Below are 19,077 nucleotides of genomic sequence, written 5' to 3' on the forward strand. Positions count from 1 at the left end.
ATCGCGAGGGGTGATTCGCTCCGGAGCGCGCGCTAAATTTATTGCCACGAGTGGGCATCCCGCGGCATTTATACTGCATATAGTAATATTGGTGCCAAAACCTGCTGTTGAAAAAATTCGAACGAGTGCGCTCATTGTTGGACTTAATGGTGGATTGAATAAATCGGAAATGCTTATAAGTGAAGAGCGCTGAAGGAGAGATTGAGGGGAAGAGGGCTCCCACCCTTCCGTATTTAAAGCTACGAGCGAAGGAGCAAGGGAAGAACACGTCCGATCTTGCATGTGACGTCGTTGCCTTTAAAGCGAAGGGGCGAAGGCGCAGCAATGTGATATACGCAGTTTGCGTTGCCTGAGTTTCCAGTCCGTCTCGTCTTGTTTGAATGCGCTTATGCTACGCTTGTTTCTTCCGAAATTGTGCTGTTTGGACTATGTTGAATATTAGTAGCCTTATTTTAGCTATAAATCTTTGTGTCAAACAATTAGAGCTCAAAAAACTTAAATGCTGTAAGATATACGTCGCGTTAGGTCTAATTCTTTTTAGAACCTCGTGCGTGTCATACAATTGCTGAAAGATATCGAGATATCTTTGAGCTCAGAAGGTGACTCACGTAGCATTTGGCCTCCAGAAACTTGGGGAATTGAACCTGGTAGACCGAAAAAGGTTAGTTGGTGGAATAGGGTAGGGATGAAACACGTTTCCATTGTTCCCCTGTAACTTGGTATTTTCCTGTGGAGTCTCGGAAAGGAAAAAAACGGCAGAGGCATTAGCTGATGGAGAGCCGAGTGTTGTTCCGTTAGGCCCCTTGCACACACACCGATTTTGGACGGCCGGTAAAATATTGGCCGATATTTTACCGGCAAAGCGATGCTTGCACACACGCCGGATTTTTACAGGTCAAACGATACGTTGCTAAGTTTTTGAGCCGGCGTCGGCGATCCACAGTGACAATAGCCGGCAGCTAACCAGCATTTTGCCGGTGCCGGCGTGTGGTCGGTACATGTACAAGCTCCAATGCTCTCCCATTGTTCACTATTGGAATGTGGACGGCCGATATTTTACCGGCCGTCCAAAATCGGTGCGTGTGCAAGGGGCCTTAAATCTACGACGTGGTTATTATCCTACGGCGCTGAGATTGCCCCGATTGTTGTTCAATCTCTTGGGAAAGCTCATGCCATTTGCCTGTCGTGTTTTGCCTAAAAAATTTCCACGGCTGCCATTCTATTGCAATACTCCTGCGAGAGCTTTTAAACAAAATTGTTCGTGAGTAGGACAAGCAACGTAGAGCGATGGCGTATGCAAAGAGAGGATCGAAACTCTTTCTACTCCCTCTTACGCCGCCACAGTTATCAAAATTTCCTCTTTCAAATAGTACTGAAAGAGGACATTTCGATAACTGTCGAAATTCCAGGCATACGTCTGCAACACCGCACGATAGGATAAAAAAAATGTCGCAAAATTTTTTTTCTTTATAGCTTCGATCCTCAAAATAGGGGTGCGCCTCTTACACAAGCTTATACGGTATTAAATGAATTATCCCAAAGGACCCTTACAATTTAGATAGGACTAGCTCATTTTTCAATGCACCACCTTAGACTTTTAAGTACAGAGGTGCCACCGTGGCAAAAAAAATACAAATTGAGTTTGACAGTGAGACAGCAGTATGTGTGAATCATACTGGCACCGATAAAATTAAGAATGGAGTGAGGAGGGTTTATGAGTATATTAATCGACAAACATCTTCAAATTTTTAATTCATCGCCTGATGATGCGACCTGCAATGGCAGCTAAATCTTTCGTGACGAGATGCAATACGCAGCTGCTCCCAAAAGCCATTGACACCAATGAATCTTGCAGCAAAAGCGTACGTTTCAAAATTAAGTAAGCTGTAACTGGGAAATTTGAAAGACCACGGAGCCTGAAAAATATAAAACAAGGAAAGCCTTCCTGTTTCTACCATTCAAATCCAAACAGGTTAATGACCCGTGTAATATCCCAGCAAAATATTACATGCCTGCAAATAAAAATGGCTAGAGAAAATAGAACCATTTTTCTAATAATGGATAATGCCACCGTACAGGAACACCTTGATTACTTAAAATTAGCTAGCGTACAAGTATTTACCCCGTTTATTGCCCTTTTAATGCCAGTGGTGCACGAGGTTTATTTCCAGTTCTACTAAATATGATAAAGAAAATTTTTGAGTAATCATTATCATGTATATTATCATCAGTTTATTTTTGTCGTGGCTAATAAATAGAATCACATGAAATGATTGAAAACATGACCTGAGGAAGAATCCCATTCCTCTGCTTCTTTTCATCTGCCAATACAAATATGATAAGTTTTCGGAAATGGCATCAATGAAACATGATTGCCTCGCCACTACATATAAACTATAACAACCAAAGGAAACAGTAAAATAGAAAAAACAAGGTGAAATTGAATTTTACGTGATCCTGATTATATAATGTAACGGTCAAATGTCAAACGGTGATGCAATATGCATTTAGATTTATAATTTATACAGTAAACTCTCGATTTTACGAAGCAGGATTTTACGAAGTTTTCGATTATACGAAGTGATAGTGCGGTCCCGGCGAAAAGCCTATGGTAAATACATGGTGCTATTCGATTATACGAAGTTTCGATTATACGAAATGTCTCGAATTTACGAACCTCGGATCGGTCCCCAGGAGCAGAAGGCATTCGTTTATACGAACTATGGCGAAATATTTGTCAACAAAACTAGTTACGCCGGCGTAAGTAACTAAAAAAAATCAGCGCCTCCAACTATGGTTCATCAAAAGTGTGAAATCGTAAATGACAGTGCAACTTTGGAGAGAAAGGGTTCGCCTAAAACCTCACGGTGGGAATTTAGGGGAAGTAGGACTTAATTAAAATATCGCGACTGATATAATGCCCCTATTTACGTGCCTATTCGTAAACATCGCATCGACAATATTTCGTAGTTTAACATGTCAGGAAGGTCGAGCGGGGTATTTTGTACACTCCTAATTAACCCTTTGCACTGCTGTGAACGTACCTGGTACATTCGCAAGGCAGGCTGCTGTGAACGTACTTTGAAGACTACTTGACTACTTTTCGCCGAAGCACTTTGAAGGGTCCCTAATCCGGGACCCTTTCCTCGACGAGCTAACCCTCGCTGTCCCCCCTCTTCGACCCTCCGAGCGTGGGGCCTTTTCTCCCCAAAAGTGACCGCTCTGACTGCATTTTGAAAATCTATCAATCAATGCCATCATCAAAAATAATTGTTTGCATCGCACTCCTGCCTATCAGGCATTCAAGTACGTCTCTGAACCATGTTTCTGCGATGAGGAATAACGACTTTGTTAACTTTGCTAAAATGGCCAAGTTAATAAAATTGTCTTTTTCATCGCAGAAACACGGTTCAAAGACGTACTTTATTTCCTCCACTAAAATCGCAAATTGCTGGAAATCGGCCGGATTCCCTTTGATATCGCATCATGAGCATGTTCTCGAGGTTGGTAATTGATACAACTAGCCTACTAGTAATTCTACTGCTATAATATCACGGCTATGGTTGATTCGTTACGTTATACATTCAGGAAGCAGCAGCGGATAAAATCGCGGAGGATATTAGAGGCTTAAAAGATGATTTTGAAAAATTCTTGGAAAAAGCAGGAAGAGCACAGCGCGCAACATCAAACGATTATATTGCCCTTGACGATGATCTCAGGGCTTGCGACAATGGGACGCCGGTACATGCGTCGGAAGAAGCAGCGGCCGGGACTAGTCATAATAGCAGTGACGACGAAGATGAAAGTGAAGCAATTTCACCAAATAAAAAAGAAGTACCCGCTGCCCTCCAAACATTAAGATATATTGATCTGGCTAACGAGTTAGGTCCTCAATTTTATTCCCATTTACGCAAGTGAGAAACCATGGTGGAAGCGGCGATGGAGAAGGGCAAAAAGGAAAAAAATAATTGATATTTTAGTAGTATCTTTTAGTGTATATAATAGCCTTCCTGAATAAACAACTTAAATATCTTAAGTATTGGGCTCTATTAACCACCAACTTATTTTTCAGTCTACTCGTAATGAAGACACACTTCTAACCGTGAACTTTTTTCTCGCGCGTCTCCCCGTTTTCCCATGCCGAGAGATCTTTCTTTCCAAAGTCTTTGTTTACCTCCTCCCGCGACCTTCTGCTGATCTTGCCGACACCCATCTTACGCATCCCAAACCCCTCCTTCCCCAGCATTTCCCATTCACTCCCTCCCCCCTAAGGTGACAGAGGTCGAGTGCGTCGCAAAAAATACGGCCCCCAAACGTAGACTGAGGCAGAGCTGAAGGCCATTTCCCCACCCTTCTTTCTCCTGCCCCCTTCGCCACTGTTCACCACTCCTTTGTGCTGACCACACTTCTTTCCTCAGGCAATCCCCATCCCACTCTTATTCACCCCACCCACTGGGAACGTTCCCCGATTGTGGAGAAGTGCATGGTTCATCTTTACCTGCAACGGGGGTAAGTTATTAACCGGAGAGAGGCTGAAGAAGTATCTTCCACTATCAGGGAAATGGTGCCGCGCTTATAATTCCCTCTCTTCTTCTCTGCTGACGTTTCAATTGAAATTATTTTCTTTGCTCTTTCCTCACTATATTTATTTACGATTATTGCGCGACTATTTTTAGTGCTAAAGCTAAGAAAATCTTTTCTCTACGTCAATGATTCTTTGCATAACTTTCAATACGGAGGAGAAAGGGACACGAAAAGTAAATGAGTTGAATGTACAGGTTTTTGCGTGTCATTTTTGGGAATTCACGCAAGTGAACCAATACTTCACACACGTTGAGAAATGATGAAACATCTCTTGTAGAAAAACAATCAATGCGGATAATAACGTTTCCCTTTTTATATCTCCGATAATGGAAGATGTTTCTCCTGTCGTTTTCCGGTTGGAACCTTGCTCCTGTCGGCATAAAAGAAGAGAGAGAAATACTGTATGAACATAGCACTTCACACCAGGTATGAAGAATATGGTCCGGATGAAGAATAAAGTCTTTCGTAGCAACGTCTGCGAAGATGATGGAGCACAGTATCCGGACGGAGAGCTCAAACAGAATTTACTTCAAATATTTGCCAGAGGATAATCATATCCTACGAAATTTAGAATCGTAACTGAATCTCAACACAAATAACCAATGGAAAAGATAGCACATTCAACTGAATATACAGAGTAACTCGAAATATTAACTTACGAAGGTTATTTAGGAAACGGGTGGAGGCCCTCGTTTTTCTTTTTTTTTCTCGTCACTGAGCGATAGAGGGCGACATAAATGGCGGTTAGGCCGGCTGCCGCTAACATTCCGTGGGTGCTGGAAACTAATATCTATCTTACGCGAACTTAATAGTTGTTACAGTAAACTCTTGATTTTACGAAGCAGGATTTTACGAAGTTTTCGATTATACGAAGTGATATTGCGGTCCCGGTGAAAAGCCTATGCTAAATACATGGCGCTATTCGATTATACGAAGTTTCGATTATACGAAATTTTTTGAATTTACGAACCTCGGCTCGGTCCCTAGGAGCAAATGGCATTCATTTATACGAACTACGGCAAAAAATTTGTCAACAAAACTAGTTACGCCGGCGTAAGTAGCTAAAAAATCAGCGCTTCCAACTGTGGTCCATCAAAAGTGCGAAATCTTAAATGATAATGCAACTTTGGAGAGAAATGGGTCGCCAAAAATCTCACTGTGGGAATTTAGGGGGAGTAGGAGTTCAGTTAAAATATCGCGGCTGACATTATGCCCCTATTTACGTGCCTGTTCGTAAACATAGCATCGACAATAATTCGTAGTTTAACATGTCAGGAAGGTCGCGCGGAGTATTTCGTACACCCCTAATTAACCCTTTGCACTGCTGTGAACGTACTTCGAAGACTACTTGACTACTTTTCGCCGAAGCACTTCGAAGGGTCCCTAATCCGGGACCCTTTCCTCGACGAGCTCACCCTCGCTGGCCCCTGAAACTGGGCTATTTTTTAATGCATTACCTGACGCAACCCTGGGTTTCAAAGGGCAAAGGTGCAATGGGGGGAAAAAGAGTAAAGTGCGTGTTACTGTGGGGCTGTGCGTCAACCAAACGGGCACGGACAAAATAAGCCCGTTGTCATTGGGAAATTTGAAAGGCCACGGTGCTTAAAACATGTAAAATTGGAAGCCCTCCCCGTTTTTTACCATGCAAATAAAAACAGCTGGATGACCCGAGAAATTTTCCAGCAAACGGTTATACGTCTACAGAGAAAAATTGCTGGAGAGAACAGCAAAATTGTTTTAATAATGGATAATGCCACCGTTCATAAATACGTGGAAGATCTAAAATTGGCTAATGTTCGAGTCCTCTTTTTACCCCCGAACTCGACTAGCAAGTCCCAGCTCTTGGACCAAGGCATTATCCAGGATTTTAAAGTCCTATACCGGAAGAAGCTTGAGCGGTATTACTTGCGATGGATCGGTATGTATACATTCATCTATTTTGCTCATGTGCGTTTGGATATCGATTTAGATATTATTATTCATGATTATCATTCTTTCAAATCTATTTGCTACTTTTATAAATGGGAACAGAAATTAATAACATCCCGAAATGGACGTTGATACATGCAATCCGCGCCATAATATCTTTTCGTGTATATATTGGCCTTTGTGAATGAACAACTTAAATATCTTAAGTACTGGGCTCTATTTACCGCCAATTTATACTTCAGGCTTCTCGTAATGAAGACGCACTTCCAAGTCTAACCATGAACTTTCTTCTCACGCGCTTCCCCGTTCTCCCATGCTGGGGTTCTGTCTTTCCAAAGCCGTCCCTTCCCTCCTGCCGCCTTTGGCTGATCTTGCTGACACCCACCTTACGCATCCCAAACCCCTCCTTCCCCAGCATTTCCCATTCACTCCCTCCCTAAGGAGACTGAGCTTGTGTGCGTCGCAAAAAAATACGGCCCCCAAAAGTAGACTGAGGCAGAGCTGAAGGCCATTTCCCCACCCTTCTTTGTCCTGCCCCCTTCACCAGTCCTTGTGCTGACCACACTTCTTCCCTCAGGCAATCCCCATCCCACTCTTATTCACCCCACCCACTGGGAACGTTCCCCGATTGTGGAGAAGGGCATGGTTCATCTTTACCTGCAACGGGGGAAGTTATTAACCGGAGAGAGGCGGAAGAAGTATCTTCCACTATCGGGAAAATGGTGCCGCGCTTATAATTGTCTCTCTTCTTCTCAGCTGACTTTTCAATTGAAATTAATTTCTTTGCTCTTTCCACACTATATTTATTTACGATTATGGCGCGACTATTTTTTAGTGCTAAAACTAAGAAAATCTTTTCTCTACGTCAATGATCCTTTGCCTAACTTTCAATACGGCGGAGAAAGGTACACGAAAACTAAATGAGGTGACGGTACTGGTTTTTGCGTGTCATTTTTTGGGAATTCACGCTAGCGAACCAATACTTAACCACGTTGAGAAATGATAAAACGTCTCTTGTAGGAAAACAATCAATGTGGATAATAACGTTTCCATCTATATTTCTCCGATACTGTAAGATGTTTCTCCTGTCGTTTTCCGGTTGGAACCTTGCTCCTGTCGGCATAAAAGGAGAGAAACATACCATATGAACAGGTCACCTCACACCTGGTATGAAGAATACAGTCCTGATGAAGAATTAAGTCTTTTATGGCAACGTCTGCGAAGATGATGGAACACAGTAGTCGGACGGAGAACTCAAACAGAATTTACTTCTAATATTCGCTAGAAGATAATCACATTCTACGTTATTTATGATCGTAATTGAATCTCAGTGAAAATAGAGCACATTCTGCTGAAAATACGAAGTAACTCGAAATATTAACTTACGAAGGTTATTTTGGAAACGGGCTAAGACCCTTGTTTTTCTTTTTTTCTCGTCACTGAGCGATAGAGGGCGACATAAATGGCGGTTAGGCCGGCTGCCGCTAAAATTCCGTGGGTGTCAGAAACAAATATCTATCTTTTGCATACTTAATAGTAGCTATTGGCTCCTAACCACACATTTATTACTGTTAATTCTTTTAATAAACATTTCAATTCATTATTTGATTACGTTTTCTAAACTGGTCGGGAATTTCTTTAGCGATCGTTGATGTTGAAGTATGAACAAGAAATGGGAATTTTATGGTGGTATAATTATTTAACGATTTTTCACATCATAAATCGATAGCAAAAAGCCTTTTCTATGAATTATACCGAGAATAACCACCGAAAACATTTAAATAAGACCACTAAAGACAAAAAACGGCGGAAGAAACAAAAGCGAACATTTTTTTCGTGACTTATGAAAAAGGTTTGAATTTACGAAACTCGATTTTACGAAGTGCCAATTTTCCGGTCCCACTGACTTCGTAAAATCAAGAGTTTACTGTATTCGCTCCTAACCATAAATTTATAGCATTAAATTCTTATAATAAACTTTGCAATTCATTGTTTGATTACGTTTTCTAAACTGGTCGGGAATTTCTTAAGCGATCGTTGATGTTGAAGTATGAACAAGAAATGGGAATTTTATGGTGGTATAATTATTTAACGATTTTTCACATCATAAATCGATAACAAAAAGCCTTTTCTATAAATTATACAGAGAATAACCACCAAAAACATTTAAATAAGACCACTAAAGACAAAAAACGGCGGAAGAAACAAAAGCGAACATTTTTTTCGTGACTTATGAAAAAGGTTTGAATTTACGAAACTCGATTTTACGAAGTGCCGATTTTCCGGTCCCACTGACTTCGTAAAATCAAGAGTTTACTGTATATAGTATTGCTTGATTAGTTGAGCATTGAAATAAAGACAGGCATTGCTATAATTTCTGTACACAGCCACTTGAACAGGTGTAAAGTTAAATACCACAAAGGATGAAGTTCGCCTTGAAAAAATATTTGGTTTACTTATTGGAAGCACTTCCACCAACAAACCAACCTGGCTCCTACAAAGGTGTTGACAATAGGTTCCATGGACATTATTTGCTTCACCCCCAGTAATTCACCATTGTGAGGATTTATATAGGCACCGTGGGATATCGCTTACTAGTTTCCACTGAAGTTGATGAAGGAGGAAAATCGGGGCCTTATTTTATTTTGCAGAATAGAATTTCCTGGCACTTAGGTTTGTTGTAAAGAGGTTTGAAAGAAACTGATTTTTAATACAATTGGGACAGGAATTTCCTTTAATAATTTTTAGCTCAAAGTACTTCATAATACTGCTTACTTTACCCACTTAGTGTACTAATTTAGTATGGATCACTAACAAGCAATAAGGAAAACTTTTAATAATGTTATTTGTATTAAGGAGAGTACTGCATGATTTTAACAGTGATGAATAACAAGAAATAAAAAGAACAAGGACCATACTTCTTAAGTTCTAAGCATCAGCCACTAGCTCAGCCCACTCCAGAAAAAATTGTTCTGGTAATAGATGTATTTATTAACTACCTGCCCAATATCAACAGAAGTGACTTATTGTTAGACATAAGACTTTAATATTATGTTTTATTAATTGGAAAAAATGCACAACAAATTCTTAAGGAAAAACTAAACAAGAAGTCCTAATCACATGCATTACCAACTTGAGAAATGGTGTATTTTCTAACTAATGCATGAAATTTGAATGGAAAGAAATGAAATCGAAGAAGCTAATACAAATGCAAAATAAAAATTCTAAATAACTAGGAATATTGGCCAAAAAGCAAGATTTATTAATTTTCTAATCGGAGCGGTAGAAAGAGAAAAAATATTAGGCAAAAGAATGCATTACAACTGTGGATAATACTTTTTAAAATTTTGAATTTTAATAGATGCTAATAACACCAACAGAAGGAATTTTTACAGTCACTTCAAACCTTGAACTTCTCCCTATACATAACCGAATCATAATTTTCAGTCACATGAATTTAACTCCAATTCATCTACCCCGAGACAAAAACAAAGGAAATTAGTTTAATCGGGTGTTAAAATAAACTCTCCAGCATAATTCGTTTGACTCACTATTTTAATGTTAGATCAATAAAAAATGCAACCAGCATGTCTAAATTCTAACATACCAGTAGTAATAACAAATCAATAATACTTTCCAACTCCAAAAACCACACATGACATGCAAAACCAAGGTGGTTAGTGAATAGGATGTTGTAAGTGGTCTAATCATAAAACCCCAGGGGGACACTTCTATTATGGACAAACCTAAATGCAAGATCTAATTTGAGTGTTTCACCTGATTCCTTTCCATGTCATTCTCTCTCTCTTAAATTTCAGAACAATTCATCCTAGACAACTTGGACCCGACTCATTTAAATTAATTCTTTACATTTGCCAAATTCAAGGACGGCAACAAATGGAATCAGGTAGGTAAGTAGCAGCCAGGTGGATAAGGCAACAGATGGAGGATTGAAGAGAAGGCCAGGTTTACTCGGGGAAGAAGGTGATGGTACTCTTGGCAATGTTGTCCCCCCAGAGAGACAACCACTTACGAAAGGTCTCATGAGGTTAGAGCTGCTGAGTGAGGACGTCCAACAGCCCACATCTACCTGTTTCTGGGCAGCCACCTGTCTCTGTAGCTGGTATGCCTGCTCCTCCAACTGCTTTATCTTTCGGAGGGCATCATCATCCGCCAATCGCTTACGTTCCTCCCTTTTGTTCTCCTACAAGATACAAGAAAATAATATTTTTTTGGATGCTCATAAAGAGAATTCAAAAAAAGCAACAACATTGTTATAAACATGAATAAGAGGAACAGACCATTTTTTTTAAGCAGATAAGTTTGAGAAAAAAATGTTCAAGGGTTTTACTTAATCCTACTGCTAGGCTGTGGGGTTGGTTAGACTGAGTTCTAACTGCAACCACATTTGTTTAGAGAGAAAATGATTTTGACACATTACTGTAATATTATGTATGAAACATTATATCAAATTTAGCATTACTAGATTTACACGTTGAGTGCCATGTCAGTCATCGGTGACTGACAGTACAAAATATGATAATAAAGGCAAAAATTAAACATTTTTTCAGAAAACTTTAATGGATTTTATTATAACAAGGTAAACTTGTAGGATGAATGCCCCGATAAGTATTCCCTTTCGAACAGAAATGCCTTCCACTACGATAAGAAACGATGGCCCTAATACGTTTAAAGATTTCCATCGAGTAAATTCTAATTTGCCAGTATTGCACTTCGCATTACTGTACCACGTAACCAGCACGCGCAAATTTCATAGACCTAGGAAGTTAAGTTTTTTGTTTTTTATACTTTGCAGAGCACCCGGGCCATACAGCTATCCCAGGGACTTGTGATAGAGGAGGCAGTCTGTGAAATCCTATACGAAGGGCACCCTGTACACTGTGATGTTATGACAAAACCGTGTCTTTCACAAAAGAGTATCTGTCATAATAAAATTAACTATTTAGCATCTTGGAGTTGCAAAGTTTAAAGCAAATGTCTAAATCAGTCATTGCACCTATATCCAGTGTCCCTGCTTCTCCTATTTCCTCACTGTGTCTTGGTTAAGCTCTGGATCTCTTCTAGGTCAATGGAATATTTTCGAACAGAGACAGTAATACTGTGTGGCCAATGTAGAAAATGTCCCTCTTAATCAAATTTGCAAATAATGTCAATTTGGACAAAAACTGATTCAGTGCATGTTTTACTCATTGCACAGTGGAATGCATTTCATTGCATATTCTAACTGATTATTAAATACCTTCATACCAATTAGTTTCAAATTATTCAAAATTTGTAATTATAATTCTGATGGCACTATGACATAAGAACTGTATAAAAATACAAAACATTTGATGACCAACTCATAAAAAATGTGAATGCTAATTCAAACTTGACTCAACATCCCACAACCCTTTTTCCACAATAATAAATCATCTGATCATACGAGAAAAAACAACTGAATTGATTCATAACTAGTTTTTTTAGGAGACGGATGATCCCATGAAAACAACTTAGATAACAAATAATCCATAGTTAAAATTTTGTTCACCTGCATCTTCCTCAGCTGCAGTCTTAAATCCTCAAGCTCTGCTCTTATCTTCTTTTCAGCAGCCATCAATTGAACTTTATCCCTTTGCTCTTTACTCACACCTTTGTACATATCCAATAAGAGTTTCATCTCCTTCTGGTCATTCAAGGCTTTCCTGAGTGATAAAATAAAAAGTCACAAAACACTCCCAAAAATTAAAAACTATTGATTTATATGAATGAATTCTTTGCAGGATTCCCACCAGGTGAGGCATCCTATGTATTAGAGCCGACATTTCAATGGATAACTCTGCCATTATCCTCAATGCCCTGAGGCCATTTTATTTTGTTTGGAAGTGTTACCCATTGAAATGTCGGCTCTATTAGAACAGCTCACCTGGTAAGAATCCCCCAAAGCATTCATCTACACCGTTGGCAATGAAAGCACCAAGTCTTATAACCATGGACACTTATTTATCACTCCAAATTAATACTTTAAAGTTTAGCACAATATGTTATCCAAGAAAGAATCATTATGGACTTATTACATATCACAAAATAAATAAATCCAGCATAAGGAACACATTACCACCATCTGCATGCACAAAACTAATAATTACTGCTTGAGGCATTTGGAGATCTGCTTTAGCTCAAGTAGCTGAGAGTTTTAGCTATGAAGTTAGGATGGAGAGATGATTTTTGGCACCCATGTGTAATTTGGCAGCTGAACATGAATCTGAGGTTTTCCTACAAAATTCTCTCGTGGGAATTTATGGAAATCTCCTGGGAAATTGCTTTTTTTTTGTAAAAATGTCAAAAAATATCAATGATTTCTCAGTTTTTTATCTGCAATTTATTTCTGGCGAAAGTAATGGAAACAGCAAATGCACATTTGAAATCTAGATAAGATTTCCAACAACACCAATTCCATTCATTTTCTTGCTATATGAACAGAAAGAAAACTTAATTACGCTTAAAAACCAAGACTTCAAACTGCTTCCACTTCTTCCTTCCTGTCGTCACACTGCTGCCAGCACAGAGAGAATGCAACACTTGCATAAGAGTTTTACTTTTTGAAGATATGCAGGATAATTTAAAGAAATCAACATTTGATTTAATCCACCAGAAGCCATTTTATGGATTTTTAGTAACTCCTATCACATGTGAATGACTTATCCCTTTCCCTAGTAAAGACGTAAATATGCATCTGAACGTTCCTTGACCCGGGAGACAAAAGCCACATATTTTAGTCTGAGATTTTCCTACACAGGTGAACTAATTCCAAATATATATATATGTTTCCTAGCTCTCCCCCTGTTATGACGGTCCCGGGTGTACGATGTCTTTGTTTCGGGACCCAACACCACGGGGCTTAGGCCGTACCCACTAAATCTGGGAACAGGTGCCCCGACCTCTCGTCTTATATTACCCCTCCTAGCAGTAAGGGACCACAGTCATACAATTGTTTATCCAGTAATTTCACGAAATAAATATTTCTTCCTTTCTCAAAAAATATAAACTAAGAATTGAATTATTTGTCTTTTGAGCAGCATTTACAATTTTTAAACGAAATTCTACGATAAATATTAACTTATATCTCGAGTTCTGTATAAACATCAGTATGGAAATTGTTGTTGCATAAAATGTGTCAATATCGGAGATTGAGAGTCCGAGATGATGTAGAGTTCCCGCTAGGAAGGGTCGAAAAAGGTTGGTCTTAAGAGTGTGTGATTATCCGTGACACCCTTCTTCATGAATGTCCTGCAAATATATTCCATACAGCGGAGACGGAAGAATCTCTCGGGGCTCAGTACAGCAGTCACGCTAACGTGACACGTAGTGACAATAGACATGTCTTTTCTCCGTGCAGTTATGCTGTACACTAAAAATTCATTCCTCCCCTCCTCTTTGGTATACCTTTTAGGAGGCATCCTTTAATTACATGAGGCATTTATGGGTCTCATTCTATCTGCATTGAAGATAATTTTAGATGCATCTAAGGCATGCTCTTTTCTTAATCCAACTACCTCACCTTCCTGGATCACCCTTGATAACTGGGAGGGTGCTGTATACCCTATTTTCGACCTGACGGCGGCTGGGTGGAAAATAGCAAGTAGCCAATCAGAAGCACTGCCCCTCCCACATCTCTTTTCCCCTCCACTCCCCTCCATCCGGCCGACCGGCGTTGCCAGCCTTGGGAATAACGGCACTTTTGAATTTTGGTTGGTTCTTTTCCAAGCTTTTGTTAACTCAGCGGGTGAATTTTATTGCCAGTGCTAATAACATTTGATATGTTTTCTTTCTCTGAAACATGCGTTTCGGGAATATTGATGCTATTGTCCAGCATTACCACTCCTAAGCTTACTTTCTTGTGAATACTTTTGCAATGCAGATTGGCTCCACAGCGGCTATGGGGCAAAATGTATGTACAGATGCATCTCAGTGAAAGGTATGTGAGGAAAATGGGATAAAATTATGGGATTAAAAAAGAAAAATCGAAGGGTGGCTACATGATCCAAAATAAATTTAAATATGTTATAAACTTTGGTACGTAATTAACTTTAAAAAACTTATCATCTTTCTCGAGTCAAGGCCTTTAAAATGAGACATTGTATGTAATTTATCTTCCTTATTGACGGTGATATGGCATCTGCTGAGAACAGCCAGATTTCTTTCTGAAATGAAATATTAACTACACCAAATTTTTTTTAACTTGTACAGGAGAATTGTGTCTACAATACATAAAAAATTAGAACATTCAAAGGGGTACCTACATTGTCAAAAAAAAGATTCAAAATTTAACAAGTCATAAACAATATTTAATTGTTTAAATTTACTAATACAGTAAAACCTCTCTTAAACGAAACTCAAGGGACCGAAATTTTGCCGTTTCGTTGATCGGGAGTTCGTTCCCCAGAGGTGATGCGCACGTTGCATCATTCTAGGGGCTCGGAAATTGAAGCAAGTCTGCATGCGTTATCTTCATTCTACCTTCGCATACTTCAAAACAGTGCTTATGTCTTCAGCTGCATTGCAAATCGCGGGCAATAGACCACATTTAGGAAGCCTCAGTTCGTATTATTCAATCACTTCGCGTGCTTTTTCATCGGTTTTCAAAAATGTATGCAACGTAGCGGTGAGTGCGAGGCCATCCCTTTATTCTCAATATTTGAAATAGAGTACATGTATTCGCGAAGTTTACACTGAAAAATTAAGAATTCGATAGATTTGACCATTACTAATATAAAGTTAAAGTAACAGCGCCAATTATAGCTTCATCATGAAATTAAGATCGCTCTACCATAACGGTGCGAGTGCGACTTTCGTCGACCCATTAAAGCTCAGTGGGTGGCAGCATTTCTTTATAGTAGTCGAATCCAGAATACTCCATAGCAATATTTGCGGTCGCGGTCTTCGTAAATAATTCATTGTACTAGCATCATTTCCATCGCATTCCGGATAGACAACTGCCGATAAGAAAACATCTTGAAAGGCCCTATGCAGGAGTTCTCGAAGTAAAATACGTCACGATTTTGAAAAATGAGTTTTCGAGAAATTATATTCTTTAACCCTCAGTTCGCTGGCTTCGCGGATTACGAAATTTGAGTCTATTCTAGTGAACTCATCAAACGACCCTTCAATATTCATGACTTTTGAGAGACCCTGCCAGGATTCACGGCTTTCGTCATCACTCTCCATCGCGTGGTCGCAGTTGACTGCAAACCGGATTGACAACTCCCGATAAGAAAACAGCTTGGAAGGCCTCATGCAGGAGTTCTTGAAGTAAAATAAGTCACGATAATGATGCTGTTGACTGCAAACCCGGTTTTTGCAAAATAACTAAATATGGTGACAGGTGCGACATGCTTCCAAGCTTTGCAAAGCCGCTGCATTACCTGCAAAATGGTCCTCCTCAATTTTGCCGACCCCTTACATCCATTCGACAAACCAAAAACTCCACTAAAATCCGACGGTAATGCCGCTTTGCCGCAGAAATGACCCCTCGGTCGAGAGGTCGCAACTTAGCTATTGCAGTTGGGGGGAAGAAAATAACACGCACATTTTTTATTGTTAGTCCTATGTTTGGGCCCGTGCAGCGATCGAGGAAGAAATCTACTTTCCCCATGAGTGCATCAACTCCCGCCAACCACCGCTGAATTAATCCCGCTGTCATTCATGGATTTATGCTGCTACCACAGGGGTGAGGCATCACCATTGGCCCAGTCTAAATATGGCATGTTTAGACTGTGTCGTCTTCTTCATGCAACAATTGACGGGCGTCGCAAACCTTTTTCTCAGAAGAAAATCAACACCGCTTCACATCACATTAAGACATCGCTACAATCGCCGACAGACAGAGACTTACCTTTAGTATAAAGCACTCAATTCAAGTAACGTCTAGATCAATGGGAAATGTTGGCTTTCGTGTCTTAAGTGCAAATATTTTTTATCCAAGATTGCGGCAAATGCAAAAGTTTCTCCTATTTTTTAGATGATGTTGAAATAAACAATGTGAATGAAACAAGAGTAACTACTGAGTCATATATTAAAGATAATCAAGAGTTGCAAATTTCGGCTTTCATCTTCTAGCGCGCACATTGTATCTTCCGTAATTTAGTTAAATTTTAAAGAAGTTATCCAAGATGGCGGCCAGTGAAAAAAAAATGCTTCTCGGAATTTACGCGTTGTAATTCTATAAAGTATCTTAAACAACCGTCAAAAGAATGCGTTCGAAGTACATAGCTCTAGATATCATATATTTGAGCGTGTAAATATTGGGACATTGAGTTATTTACGAAAGTCAGCATTAACATTTTTCACAATTCGCCGCGAGTTGGGGTCGGCGGAAACACGACGGAAGGCTATGGTTACAGTTAATAATAATAATGATAATAATGACGATTCTGATTGGCTTATTCAGTGGAAGTCTCTGATTTGCCCTCCAACGCTACGAATATTAAATTATTCATATGAAAATAAAAATTTAACCGGAAAAATTGGTTATTGGGAGGTGAATTTCACTCGATCGCGCCGAAATTTCATTTCGTTGATCGGGAGTTTTCGTAAAAGAGGAGTTCGTTCATCGGGGTTTTTCACTAATGTGTTTACATAGGCAATTGGCCGGACCAATAGCATTTGTTCGTTGAACGGAGTTCTTCGTTTAGCGGGAGTTCGTTAAGGTGAGGTTTTACTGTACCATCCATTAAAATATTTTCAATTCAAGGCCTATAACATGAGAGCCAAAAATACAATTAGGTACCATATATCATCTCTCCATCACAATTTCACACATATACCCATATTTTAACCATGGTTGCTTTGGACTACTTAGGGAAGAGAGAAATGATGCCTAGGGCTAATGAATGGCAAGATATGGTGGAATGGAGGGATGAGAGTATGAAGTGCAGGCATAAAATTTATGAGCAGTAGTCCAACATGGCTTCCACCCAAGGTAGGAAAATGGGAAGAGTATCTAAGGGGTGCGTAAACTTCTCATTTAAGGAGGTTCATCCACTGCTAGAGACAGTTTGAGATGATATACTTAGGGGATTTTTCCTTATTATGCTTAGGATTCAAAAGCTTCAAATGACAACTACACGAAAAATTACAATATGCATACGTCCCAAAAATCATTAATATTAAACACACCCAGGGTGTTTACCTTCAGGTGAATTTCGAATTATTCATTAGTTTTGGTCAAAATCTATGACCCTCAGAGACCATAAACTGAGGTGGAATTACCTACAGTGCAACCTCGATAAAACGACACCCCACGGTGCACCAATAAACACTCGCTATAGCGAATTGTCGCTTTACCGGAGGTGGAGCAAATAATAGCCAATATACCTGTTGCGAACAGTTATACAGGAACAGGAGTGGTGCGGCGACAAAGAAGTTTCTATCCGATAAACGTAAGCATAAATCCAGACGAAAGACGATGTTTTTCTTGCATCACTAAATTTCCTTACTCAAACAACGACTAACTATTCAAACAATTTATAAGCACCGTATTGAATAAAAATCATGCAAAGCATGGTTTTGTCAATTATTATGCCAATGCACAACCGACGAAGCCGTTTTTCTATGCACTTAATCAGTGCATCTACGTAACCATTCTATTATTTTGGTATTTTCCACTGAAAATTCAAAAATTAACTAATAAAACCGTACTGTGGTTATTTAGTACCTCAAATGTTTCCATTGGTGTATTTTATTGATGTATATTATTATGTATTGGTGATTCTTCCACGACTTCAGGTTTACACCGCTGCCATCACCAGCAATTATGACAAGAGATAACGCTTTGGTGCTTTGCATTAGTATAATCAACCTTCCTCACTCTTGAAATTCCTGATTCGCAATCTATCCTTAAATACTTTGCTTTAGGCTTAGGCGTAGCCCCTTTCTCAGAAGTTCCCGCAGATTGAAGTGGGCAAAACCACCCGAACAAAGCTTCTTATAACACTACATAGTCTGCATTCCTTGGGCGCTTTTGTTTTTCTTAAATCGTGAAGAGCGAATAGGAAGATAAATTAATTTCAACACTCTCATATTACTCCTTTATTTTTATTTTCTCGCTTAGACGTGTTTGTTGTTTTTTTGGCCATGGTGTCTGCCATCAAATGCTTTCTATTCACGCAACTCACGAACGTGCGGATACGCTGCCGACTGCTTTCTGCTGCCCGAGGAACAAAAGAAGATCAAGAATTCGCGAATGCTAATGCCACAATATTATCACAAAATTAACTACTTATTTATCGAACGACAGTTTACCACATAAATTTGAGACTGAGCACTCCATTAACTTCATTTCGAACAGATCGCTAGCAATTACAGAGATGAAGGAGTGTTGATGTAAATTTTTTCGGGCGGTGAAACCCTCGCTATGGCGAGAGCCAACACCAAAAGGGCCTCGTAAAAACGAATTTTTTAACATGCATATTATAGGGTCAATTGACGGTGCATCGGCTTATCTCTCGTAATGGCGGGGGTCTCGCTATAGCCCGTACTCGCTTTAACGAGGTTCCACTGTAT

The 19,077-nt window shown here is 39.5% G+C and overlaps 1 protein-coding gene across 2 annotated transcripts in view; it reads right to left on the minus strand.

Moving 5' to 3' along the window:
- LOC124159329 (E3 ubiquitin-protein ligase Bre1) overlaps positions 1 to 19,077 on the minus strand; it is a 69,608-nt gene that overhangs the window by 28,579 nt on the left and 21,952 nt on the right. Inside the window, exons 13-14 of one of the 2 annotated variants that reach the window (XM_046535072.1) lie at positions 12,065 to 12,218; positions 10,547 to 10,717 (exon numbers count right to left, since the gene is read on the minus strand). In XM_046535072.1, coding sequence (XP_046391028.1) covers positions 10,547 to 10,717; positions 12,065 to 12,218 — 325 coding nt within the window. The remainder of the gene's footprint in view (positions 1 to 10,546; positions 10,718 to 12,064; positions 12,219 to 19,077) is intronic. The other variant, XM_046535073.1, reaches the window with a different exon arrangement.

This window comes from Ischnura elegans, chromosome 5 (genome assembly GCF_921293095.1).
Source record: "Ischnura elegans chromosome 5, ioIscEleg1.1, whole genome shotgun sequence".
NCBI classification, from domain to species: Eukaryota; Metazoa; Arthropoda; class Insecta; order Odonata; family Coenagrionidae; genus Ischnura; species Ischnura elegans.